Below are 12,763 nucleotides of genomic sequence, written 5' to 3'. Positions count from 1 at the left end.
AAATGTGTTCAAAGGTAGGTATTCACAGCGAAAGGAGTTTATTCATTTTCATCCTAACTACGAAAACGTGGAGCAACGTAAAATATTTTCTATTTATCAGCTGAGACGAATTTTCGAAAAGAAAAATCTTTGTGAAGGTAAGTAAATTTTTGTTCTTTTGTGCATGAAGCAAATGCAGCAATGCTTGATTGAGATCTTCATGAAAACATTCTTGTCTTTTACCTACATAATTACATATGAACTGCCTTATTAAGAACAAAAGGAGCTCAGTCTAACTTAACTTAAAGTATAATAAGAAAATTACATTCAATGGGGGCGTGGTTTTGCGTTTTAACCCTTTTGCGTTCACATGAAACATTGAATCATTCAATATTGTTATCACGATATTTTTTCTATAAATGCTCTCAGAAGATATTTTTCAGTCAGAAAATGTTCTCAACCCTTATTTATGTAAATTCAACCAACTTCAGACTTGGAATTTTTTTTAATTTAATGAAAATTAGAGAAAATAGAATGATTCAAGTTCCCATAACGTGAAACATTATGTTTTCTTTATTTTAAATTTATTTAATTGATTTTTCAAGTTATAAATGCGTTTAATTTACAAAGAAAAAGCCAAAAAAGACATATTGACAAGGAAATATCCTATGAGAGCATCCAAAATCCTTATAATAATAATAAATATTGTGTTAAAGACAAATATGTGTTGATTTTTTCTAGTTGATCAAAATTGGTAAAACAAAACTTCGTCCTTTTTTATATGATTCTCGACTTTATATTTTTATGTACATATTTCTACTCGCAAAATATCATAAAAATTCAGAATGAATAAACTCCTTTTCTCTTTACAGAGAAAGATTTTAATTCGCTCAGCTCTGTGTTTAAGTAAAAAACGAAACTATTCACAAAAGTAATTCATTTTAAAAATATTTCACCTAAAGAGGTGATTCACACAAAAGCCAAAGATGATGAAAATTTTTTTAATAGAGCTTCTTTTGATAAGCTTTTCCATCCTTTAATGTTGTTCAACATAGTGATAGAAATTGTAATGAATTCCTTGTGTAGGTAATATATGTAAGGAAGTCCATAATGATGTACCTTAAGTTTTGTAGAGGATTGAAAATTCCTTCTAACGTCAAATGTATTCCTGGGGGGGGAGTGGGGGATGTTTGGCTACCAACGCGGGTAATGAAGGAAATACAAAATAATTAACTATTCACAACACACTGACTTTCATTCGGTTCATCTTCCATTCTGGCGTCTCTCGTGAGCTATTCATTTCACCGCATAAAGTATACTAGAGCAAGACAGGTGAATGGGAGCCTTGGGGGTGCGGGTGGATTGCGTGGTTGGGGGGTTGGAGAGATACAAACTGAGGATCTACACGCCACACACATTACGTATATTAGCAAGTCAACGATTTCTACTCTCTCCCACGGCGATGTTCAGCCACATTCTGACTTCTTGTTTGTACTATATTTATGGGGAGGCTACAAGAAAAATATATTCCACCGTTCTGTGCGCTTCAGCCACCCCCGTCGCCCCTCTCAACCTCCCAGTGTACCCATATCTATTGACCTGCGAAGCCACAAGGGTGCGGTGTAACGGTGGGGGGATGCGTGGGGACGCCAACATGGGGCTCCATGTGGAAAAAGGAAGACTCACACAGCGCTAAAAAAATGCCTGAGTGGGGAAAAAAGTCTGGAAAATTAAACTTTTCACATCAAACCCCCCAACTACCCTCAAGGCGCACCTCATCCCCATTCAACCGTGTTTTTACATTCAATTAAAGGCAATATGAGAGTGAGATTATTTTCTATGATAAAAATTGTGCGAATGATTCAAACGCAGAATATTTTTCTTCTATTCACAACATCGTCAAACGGAACATCTCTTTTGCCATATAGAAAAGCACCCGCGTGTGAGGGAAATTTGTAAATAAACTTCTCAAGGTATGTTACCGTGAGATGCGAAAGAAAGGACCCAAAGAAGAAAAATATTTGTTTACCATTTAACCACAGAAAAAAGTACAAGAAGCGAAAAAACCACCAGCATGTTTTCCTTGCAATGTTTGAAGAAAAAAAAGAAAAAAAAAACATCCCAAATGGTTGGAAAAAGTTAGAGAAAAACGCGAAGGCGGGATGGAAATGAAGCGAGCTCTCAGGGGCAGAGATAAGAAAGATGTGTGATATCATCTACCATCTTTTTCAACTAATTCACATGGAAAAATTAAAGATCAAAAGAATTTCTTATACCACCGCTGTCCCCCCATCCACTGGAGAAGGATCTCTTTATATTCAATTGACTCATCCGACAATTTTTTCTTCTTCTTTTTGGGTTTTTTTCTGCCTTTTTATTTGCATGCTTGTCAGAAATGTTTGAGAAGAGATAAAAACAAGAACACGCCTGAAGGCTACTCAAGAATTATACGCAGAATTCGTGGAAATTGATAAAGTTGGTTTCATTATCATTTTATCATCCTTGTCTCCCAATGAAGGATTCTCACAGATTGTGCAGAAAGAAATGCGGGAAAATAGCCTTTGAATTTTTCTAAAGGTTGCTTTCTCAAGTTAAAAGATTAACAGGATTCTATGAAAAATATGCAACAAATTGATAATCCGCTAGGGAAGGGAGAAAAGATAAATTTATTTTTTTAGGAATTATTTTAAAAATGATTTTTTTGCCATATTTCTTAAAAGAAAAAAAGACTTAAATACAATTTGTTTATACATTTTTATTAAAATAAACTTAAAGCTTAAAAATTCCTCAATAGGACCATTATTCTCTGATTGTTTCTTCATTTCACACAGGAACGAATAAACTCCTTTCAGGGATAAAAATTAATGAAAATCATTAAAATTCTTAATTTTATTTGATTTCTCAAGAATCAAGTAAAAAATCCCCATAAAACACATTATAATGCTCAATTGTGCCACAGCTTTATATGCAATTGTACCTGCCCTAAAAACGTTCTATTTAAATAGAATTTATGTATATTCCCATGCATTTACCGCTTACTTCCTTATGCGCCGTTTCCTAGCATTTCTTTTGAGCAATGAAAACTTGAAACCACTTCAAAGCTCACGATATATGTATGTATGATATTTTCCACCAAGGGGTGTTTATTTTGGAAAATCTTTGGATTAAATTCAAAGAAAATTATCAATTACCGAAAATGGCAATAAAACATATAAAAATAAAATCATTTTTTAAATTTATTTTTACCTAAAATTATTATTAAAAGAAAATTTATATAGGTACGCATTTTCTTAACCCTTTCGCATCCATATGAAACATAAAAACATAAACAAGCATCCTTTTCATCACGATAATCTTTTCTAATAAACGTATTCTAGGGCTTCTTCAGCTTAAATTTAATGCATTTCTAACTTGGAAAAACAATTAAATTAATGAAAATTTGGAAAAATCTAATGTTTCAATTTTGAGTCTAACGTATGACTCAAAGAACGCGAAAGGGTTTTAAGAAAAAATTTCACAAACAAACCCCTTGTATTTCCCACTGTGCGATACAACAAATTCAGCACAAAGTTGAGCAGAATAATATCAACTTACATTATGTACAACATGCATATAAAGAGTTCTTGCAGCCCATAACAATGATTCAACTGCATAGCGTACATTTTATCCAGTTTTGAGATTGATTTGTGGATGCAGGAAACGATTATTCTCAATTGATTTGCATTTTCTCTTGAGGATTTTCGAAAAAATCCTCCTGCTACCGCATAAGAGCTATTGTCAGGGGAGGCTCAGTGGAACAAGAATAAGGAATTCCACTGAGGGGTGAGAAAATGCCGTAAAATATTTCACATGGTGTTTTTCGCTACGCGCGATAGCAGAAAAGTGACCTGACTTGCAGTACAATGTGTGGTGCCTTCTGTATGCGGGGGTGAAGTTATGGGGCTTTTTTTTGCTTCTTGGCAGTCAAATACAAAAAGAGACAAGTCACGCGAAGGTAGTTCCACCCCCGTGGCCATCTCATCCAAAAGTCGTTTCATTTTCACGTATATATAGAGCTTAATTTCATTAATATTTCCTCCCTTTCTGATTCTTCCCTTCGTGAAAAACAACCGAAGGATTTGGTGAATTTTCTCAGGAAATCCTTCCATCTCATTTTCACTGTGTTGTTTTCCCCTTAAATTCTCTATTTTTGGGGGAGTGTTGTCACTTTCCGCAGAAAATGGAGAGTTCTGGGGAAAAAAGAATTCAGTCGGAATACTTGGAAAAATTCTCAACATGAAAAAGAAGACATTCACCGTCAAAGCACCCACCTAAATATTTCGTTTTCTCGCAAGAAAGTTTATTTGGCGTATAGAAGGTGTGGTAAATGCGTTTCATTTCCATATTATCGAAATGATAAAAGAGACACACATTCCAGTGAATGTTGTAAAAATATCACAATGTAATCAATATAAATATTATTGGGTTTGTGCACAAGAAAAGACCGTTTTTTTATAATTTTCAATGAGAAAGAAAAACTTTTTCATCTAGGGTGAATAGGGTCGGTTTTAAAAGTTTAGAAATCAAAAGCGACTTATGTGTTATTTTCTAATTTTAAAATTGAAATATTTTCTGTAAGAATTATTTCTTAAATGGATATAATAGAATCGATTAAAGCAAAATAAAAAAAAATTATCGGTTTAGGCAAAGAACTTGATTTAAGAGTTTCTTATACAATTGTAGTCCAATGGTCTCAAGCAAAAACTAAATGTTTAAGATTCAGGATTTAAGGTCTCAGAGAGAAGAAGTATCAAGCTTTACGCACCTGAGCTAATTCGAGATCAAGAAATTTTCCGATCCGATAAGATCGCGTTTTTTACTCGGGTTGATACTGACGGAAATTTTAATGTTTTGATGATTTAGGATAAATCCTTCCGAATTGCGTCAGCCAAGGGACGGTAGGTCAACCCAAACACATCCTTTCAATTTTAGGGGCCAGAGCTTTCGACGCTACTGTGCGTCTTGAAAGGATGTGTTTGGGTTGACCTACCGTCCCTTGGCTGACGCAATTCGGAAGGATTTATCCTAAATCATCAAAACATCGCGTTTTTTACTTAATAGGCATTTTTGTTTTGTTAAGACTTTAGGGTCCTAAGTAAAAACCATTGTGAATGAAGTCTTAATTAAAAAAATCATTAATGGCTTGAAGTTTGAATCAAGAGAGTCCTTAGTTTAGGATTTTTAAACTATTAAGAATATTAGTGACCTTCAGTTAAGAACCATCGCAGAAGTCAACAACGCTTTTGCAATTATGAGGTCTCAAACAAAAGTCTACGCAGTTCAACGGTCATAAAGTTATAGTAGAAAACTTGCCATGCCAATGTCAAGAAAATACCAAAAACCTTAAGGTCCTAAGACAAAATCTTTGCAATACTGAGGTCTCTGAAAAATTTCTATTGCCTTTAGATGTCGTATAAAAAATCCAGCTGAAAGATCATTAAAAAAATTCATTGCGCTCATGAGGTCTCAGTCAGACATAAATTTTGAACCGCTTGAGGTCTCAATCAAAAACCTTTAAAGTTTTCTGGTTGTTATGTCGCTAAGCAGTAATTTTTAAAATCTTTATGTCTCTATTGCAAATAATTTTAAGGTCTCATGCTTTGAGGTCCTAAACTAATAAAATTTTGAGGTCTCAAGCAAAAAATACCTTTCAGTTATATGAAATTTGAACAAAAATCGTATGACGTGATGTTTTTAGCGAGTTTTCTTATTTAGATCATAAAAATTTCAATTTTGGCTGATGTCTAGGGTCTCAAGTTTTTAATATTTGTCCTCCCCCCCACTCACCATGTAAATAATTTACAGCAAAATTCCTAAATATCTCTTTAAAAACAAAAATATCCAACATAACTTAAAAGAACATTATACATAAGTGTTGTGTCTACAATTTTAATATTTTAGCAAATTCTAGTGCTTTCTTCGTGGAAAGAAATATCAGTCATAACTTATGTACATCTTCAAAATGGCCCCCATTGCTGCTCAGTGCTCATATTGCTCATGTTGTGCTCTTTCACCCACCTGTCTTTTAGTGTCATGATCATAAGTTGAGTGACGCGCGCGATGGGGTGGGTGGGTGATAGAAATAAAAGAGAACAAAAAAGAGTTGAGAAAAATATGCGATAATAAAGGGAAACGAGACTGACGATTATTACATCAAGCCACAGAACCATGACGTGCTGCGGCGGGGTGATGTAGTAAATCTCCATATCGTGGGACACACCCTGTGTTGTTTCTATCACCCTCCCAAACACGATAAATAAAATTGTGAACGGGGATGGTATTTTTATTTCCTCCTAATCTCGTGATTGATTCCATATAGAGTGTAATTCACATGTGAATGAAAGTGCTCCATTTTGTCTGGAAATAATTCATTCAGCCCGTATGAATCGATTTGAGGAGCACTGATTGAGCCATTTTGATGCGCGCAGAAAAAGCGCTGGCGATAGATTTTTGCTATATACATGAATTTTGGGGAATTTCCCTCGTTTAAAATGCTTTTATATTGGAATAATTACGAAGCGGAAATTTGTCGTAAATTGAAATGGGAAAAGGGCAAATTGAGAGACACGTTGTGCAATGAGAATACAGTGAGATTTTTGACCAAATGTTAAATGATATATGATGCCGAAGGGGCAGAAGTAGTGAAAGGTGACATGAAATCACGGGAAAAAGTGTCATGAAATGGAAAAATAAAATAATTTAACTTTTAATTCACTTAAAATTCCATTTACGTTCCCCCAGCCAAACGTCCATTAAGTCCCCCAGTCTATTGAATAATGCAAACATCCGTCCATGTCTTGTCATTCACATATTGGTGAGCTTTTTGCACATGTCCCCCCAACCTCCATTACTTCCGCTTTTCCTACTAACTTCATACATTTTCATAAATAAATTTTGTAAATATTATGCAAAATTTAACCAGTTCATAGATTAAGGAATTATTCATAAATATCCCCACGATTTAACGCTAAATTCTTAGAATTAACTTACTTAATGTAATTATTTGAAATTTATTTTTGAAATTCAATGGAATTGAAAATTTAAAACTTTCATTACCTTTTCACAAAAATATAATTTATCAACCTTACAAAGGACGAAAGTTTAAAATTATTTTTCGCAGAATTCAATTGAAATCGGACCACTTTGAATTATATTAAAATTTTTGATGGAATATTAAGTGGAACAAAGTGGATGGAAAATGTAGCTCGAATTTCAATAGCAACAACCATAATTGTTAGGTATTATAGCGAAAATTCTCATTCAAAATGCGGTTAGGGAATTATTTAGTTTATTTAGATCATTGATTCGAGATAGTAAAAAATAAAAATACGGTATTAATTTTATTGAGGAATTAAATGATTTAAAAAGGAGTTTATTCATCGATATGTTCGGATTTTATCCGAGGAAACAATCGGACATGGCGCAGCTGCTGTACATTAATCATTTTCCCATTTTCACATGAGATCAGCTGAGAAAAACTCCCGAAAATGTTTCTAAAATACCATGTCAAAATTTAAGTACAAAGGAAACATCATCGCGAATGTTTCATGCAACCATTTCACCTTCATTGTGTCATACGTTGACTTAAACGTGAAGCATTGGATTTTCTTGAATTTCTTGCTGTTCTAAGTTCGAAATGCGTTTAATTTACAAAGAAAAAGTCAAACTAGACGTTTTGACCAAATGTTTCAATATTTCTATGTTTCACGCAGACGTGAATGGGTTAATTTGATTATTTCTGTAAGGAAAATTCTGAAATTCTTTATCCTAGGGGTCCAATAGGAAAAAACCAGACAAAGATTTTTCAACAAAAGTATCCTGTCGAAACGCTGATGAAACATCAACCCGCATGTTTTAAGTATTTCTAATAAATATAATTTCTATGGTGATGTTATTGTAAGAATTTTTATAAAGTTTTTTTTTTTGCTTATAATGAAAAATTATTAATCTCTTATGCGATTTCTTATTATTCTTGGATCTTCTATACACTTATCCTGATTTTTTCCTCAAGCTACTGGCACATACATATATAAACGAATAAACTCCTTTAAAATTAATTTTCAAGGATTCTTCAAATCTACACGAAATAATGAATTTTTCCGGCATTATATATCGCAGGAAAATCATCGAAATATGGAGGGAAACGCATCCACAACCCTTTTCTCGTATCCACTACATAGTACAATCATTCATATTTTAATTTAATTAATTTTGAACACTTCCAAGGGATTGGACAGATCTATCCTCATTGTGCCATGATAAGTCATCCAAAAGCAACACCGCACCCCGCACCCAAATTTCCATTCATTTCACCCAAAGCAAATTTATCATGTATGGAAAATTGTTGGTGTGTTTATTGGTATGAGTGATGCCTCAATGAATACGAGTGGACATCAAATATTTTATTTAGTATCCTTCATATAGCGCCTTACATCATCCATTAAATTAGGGTGTGACATTAATTACACTTAAAGTCCCACGGCCCGTGTATGTTGGGTGTCTCCTGTGTGCGAAAGTGCGACTGTGGAGTGGAGAATTCCTTTTAGATTGAGGCATTAAGTATTTATAAAGTGAGCAGCCATATAGGAGGGAAACTACCACCCCCACCCCCATCGCCCCCAAGAGTGAAATGTGACAGAACCAATATTTGTGATTTATGAGACACTCCCGTAATCGTGATGATTTTCAATTATTAATATTGATTGAAATAATATGAAATTCACCAACTCTAAGTGGAAAATTATATTTTCATTGCACAATATCGCAATGATATCGTCCTTTTTGAGCTTCACATTTATCTATTTTATTATTTAATTAAAAATTAACTTCAATTTTGCGAATTTCCACCAGAGAGTCTTTTTTTGTTAAAATTTTATATTAATAAAATTCCAAGTTATCCTTGGAAAGTTTTATTCTCTCAATTTATTTACGTGTCTGGATTGTCGGAAAATAAACGAATTTGGTTTTTCATTGTGAAACGTGGGAATTTTTCAAAGGAAAACTCCATTTCTGAATCTTAAGATCCTCAAGATCGGGGTCTTTCACCTCAAATCAAGATGGAGGAGAAAGCATCAAGCAGTGAAAATGGGGCTAAAATTGAAATTGATGCAAAACCTCCCCAAGAATCAGCAACATCGCCCAGCAGTGATGAGAATAAATTCGATTTGGACCTTTTAATTGATCAAATTGGACCTTTTGGGAAATTTCAGCTGATTAACTACATCATCATCTGCATCCCCATCTGCATGGCGGCCATGTATACCCTGAGCTTTGCCTTCACCGCAGGTGATCTCAACTTCCGCTGTGTTATTCCGGAATGTGATGCTGCAGATCCTTCGTACAGTGAGCCCTTTGTGAATTTTACAATTCCCCGGGAAAAGGATGGATTTTCCTTTTGCAAAAAATTCATCAGCATTGCAAACGCCTCCGATGGAAATCAATGTCAACCAGAGTTCTTCGACACAAGCAATGCAGAATGTTGCGATGAGCACGTGTATGAAGAAGGTGAAAATGCCATAATCAATGAATGGGATCTTGGGTGCAAAAATGAGTGGAAGCTTACCCTAGTTGGTACGATTAATCTTGTTAGTCATACCGTATGCCAACCAATTCTTGGATATGTTTCGGATCGCTTTGGGCGACGTACAACCTTCATCTTAGGACTCGTTTTGGCAGCAACTTTTGGTCTTATTCAATCTTTCTCCTCAAGCTACGTCATGTTTGTTATACTGGAATTTCTGGCGGCTGGTTCGGGCTCCAGTGCCTACAACTGTGGCTTCATTTTGGGTAAGAAGAATAATATTTAATGACAAGGAGTGTTTATATCTGCCAGATATTTTAATTTTTAGTACTTTTAGACCTAAATTGAGCATTTTTAAAATTTTTTCTCTTCAATTTGATCCTTGAATATTTTTTTTTAGTTTTGAATTTAGTACTTTTCAGGCTGGAACGTGGTTTTTTCATGCTGTTTTAGTATTTTTAGTCTTAAATTTAGTACATTTTAGGATTCAATTTAGTACTTTTCAGGATTAAATTTAGTTCTTTGTAGGTTTAAATTTAGTACTTTGTATGCTTGAATTTAGTACTTTTTGGGCTTGAATTTAGTACTTTGTAGGCTTGAATTAAGTTCTTTTTCAGTAAAGAATTGAATATTTTCAGGATTGTATTTAGTACTTTTAAGGCGTATATTTAATAGGTATTTATGCTTATATTTAGGACTTAAGTGTAAAAATTGTATTTAGTATTTTTTAAGCCTAAACTTGATACTTTTCAGGGTTTTCAGGCTTAAATTAGGTCTTTTCAGGTTTGTTTTTTAAGTTTTTAAGACTTTTCATCCTTATCTGTGCCTTTCTATGACCAAAAACTAACAAATCAGTCGAATATTTTGATTTCTTTTTATTAATCATCCGAATATTTTCATTCAGATAAACACTTTTTGTTTTATGACTTGTCCTTTACTTATAGTGAATTTTGCTCTTAAACTTTAATTTAATTCAATTTTATAAATTTTTTAGGAATGGAATTAGTTGGACCAGAGAAGTACGGAGTGGGAAACTTCATCCTTAATGTTTTCTTTGCCTTTGGTGAAGCCCTTCTTGGAGTTATTGCTATGCTTACGAAGGATTGGCGCTGGCTACTGCGAATTGCCTACGTTCCCGCCCTCATTGTTATCGCCTATCCGTGGCTAATTCCTGAAAGTGTTAGATGGCTGGCAAATAAGAATCGCCTCAAGGAAGTTGCAGAAATTATTGAATCAGCAGCCCGAATGAATAAGAGCAAACTTACACCAGCTGCCGTTGAAATGCTCAATCGTGCTAAATCTGACGGAGGAACGCTGGAGGTAAAGGTAGAAGATGAGCAAGAAAAGGAACTTGAGGAGACTGGCCTTATTTCGGTTATGAAATCACCAATTATCCTAATACGGCTGATTAAGTGTCTTTTCTGTTGGTTTACTGCTTTCTACGTCTTCTTCTGCATAACACTAAATTCGGTATCAGCAGTTGGCAATAAGTACGTCAATTTCATACTTATTTGCCTAATTGAGATCCCAGCTGCTGGCTTTTCTGGAAAATTAATGGAAAAATTTGGAAGGCGCCTAATACTCAGCATTAACTTCATTATTTCTGGTGTATGTGCAGTAGTCATCATCTTTACCGCCAATGCTCCGACATTTGTACAAATTATACTTCTTATCTTGAGCAAATTGTGCGTTACGATGGCTCTACTCACAGGATACGTCTATACGGCTGAACTCTTTCCTACAAAGGTTCGTCTAACTCTTCTTTCGCTCTGTTCCACATTGGGAAGTATCGGAGGGGCTTTAGTGCCTGCAACTCTTCATCTTGTAAGTTGTGGGATTTTTATTTCTTGGATATTTTCTTTAAAATATTTTTTTAATGTCTAATTTTCTTTTTTTTTAAGGAACAATACGTGGATAACTTGTCATTGATTGCGAGTGCTGTACTAACAATCCTTGCAGGTGTTACCATTTTCTTTGGACCTGAAACAATGAATCACACACTACCTGATACACTCCAAGAGGCTGAACAAATTGGAAAGAAACCAAAACCAGAAAATACCTAATTTATGCTTTTTGTAAAAAAAAATTTCCAGTGAATTCAAATGAAACTAAATTGCATTATAATATTTATGAATGAAGAAGAAATCGAAGGTTTATGAGCATGAAACTTGTCAATTTTGGGCAAAATTTAATTTATTGAAGCTCCCACGTCAGTCTTGATAGACACATAAATCTCATCTTGGAAAGAATATTCAACAAGCAAAAAAAACCGCACCTCGGTGGAAGAAAGGAAACTTATAAATTTACTAAAGTGAAATTTTTAGGGTGCCAACAATCTCTTCAGTGCATTTTCTCCCCCAATATTTCATTCAATTTCAACCACGAATTTACTACCAGCCCCCCACATGATGCGAAATAGACGCCATACCACCTCTTGTATGATGAATCGTCCGTCAATTCTAGTATGTGAGTGTACGTGAAGTCTGTTAACAAGAAAGTGGTTGGATGCGGAGAAAAAAATCATCAAGATAATTTATCTTAATTACAGGACCATTAAAGAGAGGAATCAGTCATTTTTATTGCTGATTGAGTATGAAGAAAATTTGCCAAAAATTCTTCGTTGATTTTCGTACGTTTCATAGCACACAACTTTTTTTCTTTTTCATTTTTATTTTTATTTAGGGATTTAAAGGGCATTACGCAAAATGTGTGGAAAAAGTTCTAAAAATTGTAAGCTAACTTCGTTATGACATTTTGTCGTTTGACTTTAATTTTCTGACGTTTAACGATATTTTTCCCTCATTTGACTTTCCTATCTAACGTTTGACGTTAATGTTATAATGATTGACATTTATTCTTCGGAGTTTAAAATTTCTTTTCAAACGTCTGATGTTTCGTTTCGAATTTTAATGATTTTTTTCTATAACGGTTGACATTTCTCTTCTAACCTTTAACGTCAATTTTAAATTTTAACATTTTATTTCAATAGTTAAACATTTCTTTTCTTTCATTTGACGTTTTGTTCAAATCCTTCACATTTCTTTTAATTTTAACGTTTCCTTTTGAACGTTTGACATTCATTTTCTTAATTTTCATTTTGCTTTTTCTATTTTTGTTTGACATTTTAGCCCTGGTGTTTCAACGTTTATTCTGTGACATTCCCTTTCTAATATTTGATGTTTCTTATCTAACGTTAGAATTGCCTTTCTAAACTTTTGATATTTT

At 33.9% G+C, this 12,763-nt stretch overlaps 1 protein-coding gene across 1 annotated transcript; it reads left to right on the top strand.

Moving 5' to 3' along the window:
* Positions 1-8,939: 8,939 nt before the first annotated feature.
* Positions 8,940-11,689, top strand: LOC129792513 (organic cation transporter protein-like). Its single transcript, XM_055831613.1, has 3 exons — positions 8,940-9,804; positions 10,533-11,362; positions 11,440-11,689. Exons 1-3 carry the CDS (start codon positions 9,075-9,077, stop codon positions 11,599-11,601), a joined length of 1,722 nt encoding a protein of 573 aa, XP_055687588.1. The 5' UTR covers positions 8,940-9,074; the 3' UTR covers positions 11,602-11,689.
* The last annotated feature ends 1,074 nt before the right edge of the window (positions 11,690-12,763 follow it).

The sequence above is a fragment of the Lutzomyia longipalpis genome, chromosome 3 (genome assembly GCF_024334085.1).
Source record: "Lutzomyia longipalpis isolate SR_M1_2022 chromosome 3, ASM2433408v1".
Taxonomy (NCBI): Eukaryota; Metazoa; Arthropoda; class Insecta; order Diptera; family Psychodidae; genus Lutzomyia; species Lutzomyia longipalpis.
Note: the sequence above shows the minus strand (reverse complement) of the source record. Positions and strands in the feature narration are given on the sequence as shown.

Excerpts from the sequence above, each read along its gene's own strand:
- LOC129792513 (XM_055831613.1), top strand. The coding sequence starts at position 9,075 with ATGGAGGAGAAAGCATCAAGCAGTGAAAATGGGGCTAAAATTGAAATT. Across the intron at positions 9,805-10,532 it reads CAACTGTGGCTTCATTTTGG|GAATGGAATTAGTTGGACCA; the intron begins GTAAGAAGAATA and ends TAAATTTTTTAG. Across the intron at positions 11,363-11,439 it reads TGCCTGCAACTCTTCATCTT|GAACAATACGTGGATAACTT; the intron begins GTAAGTTGTGGG and ends TTTTTTTTTAAG.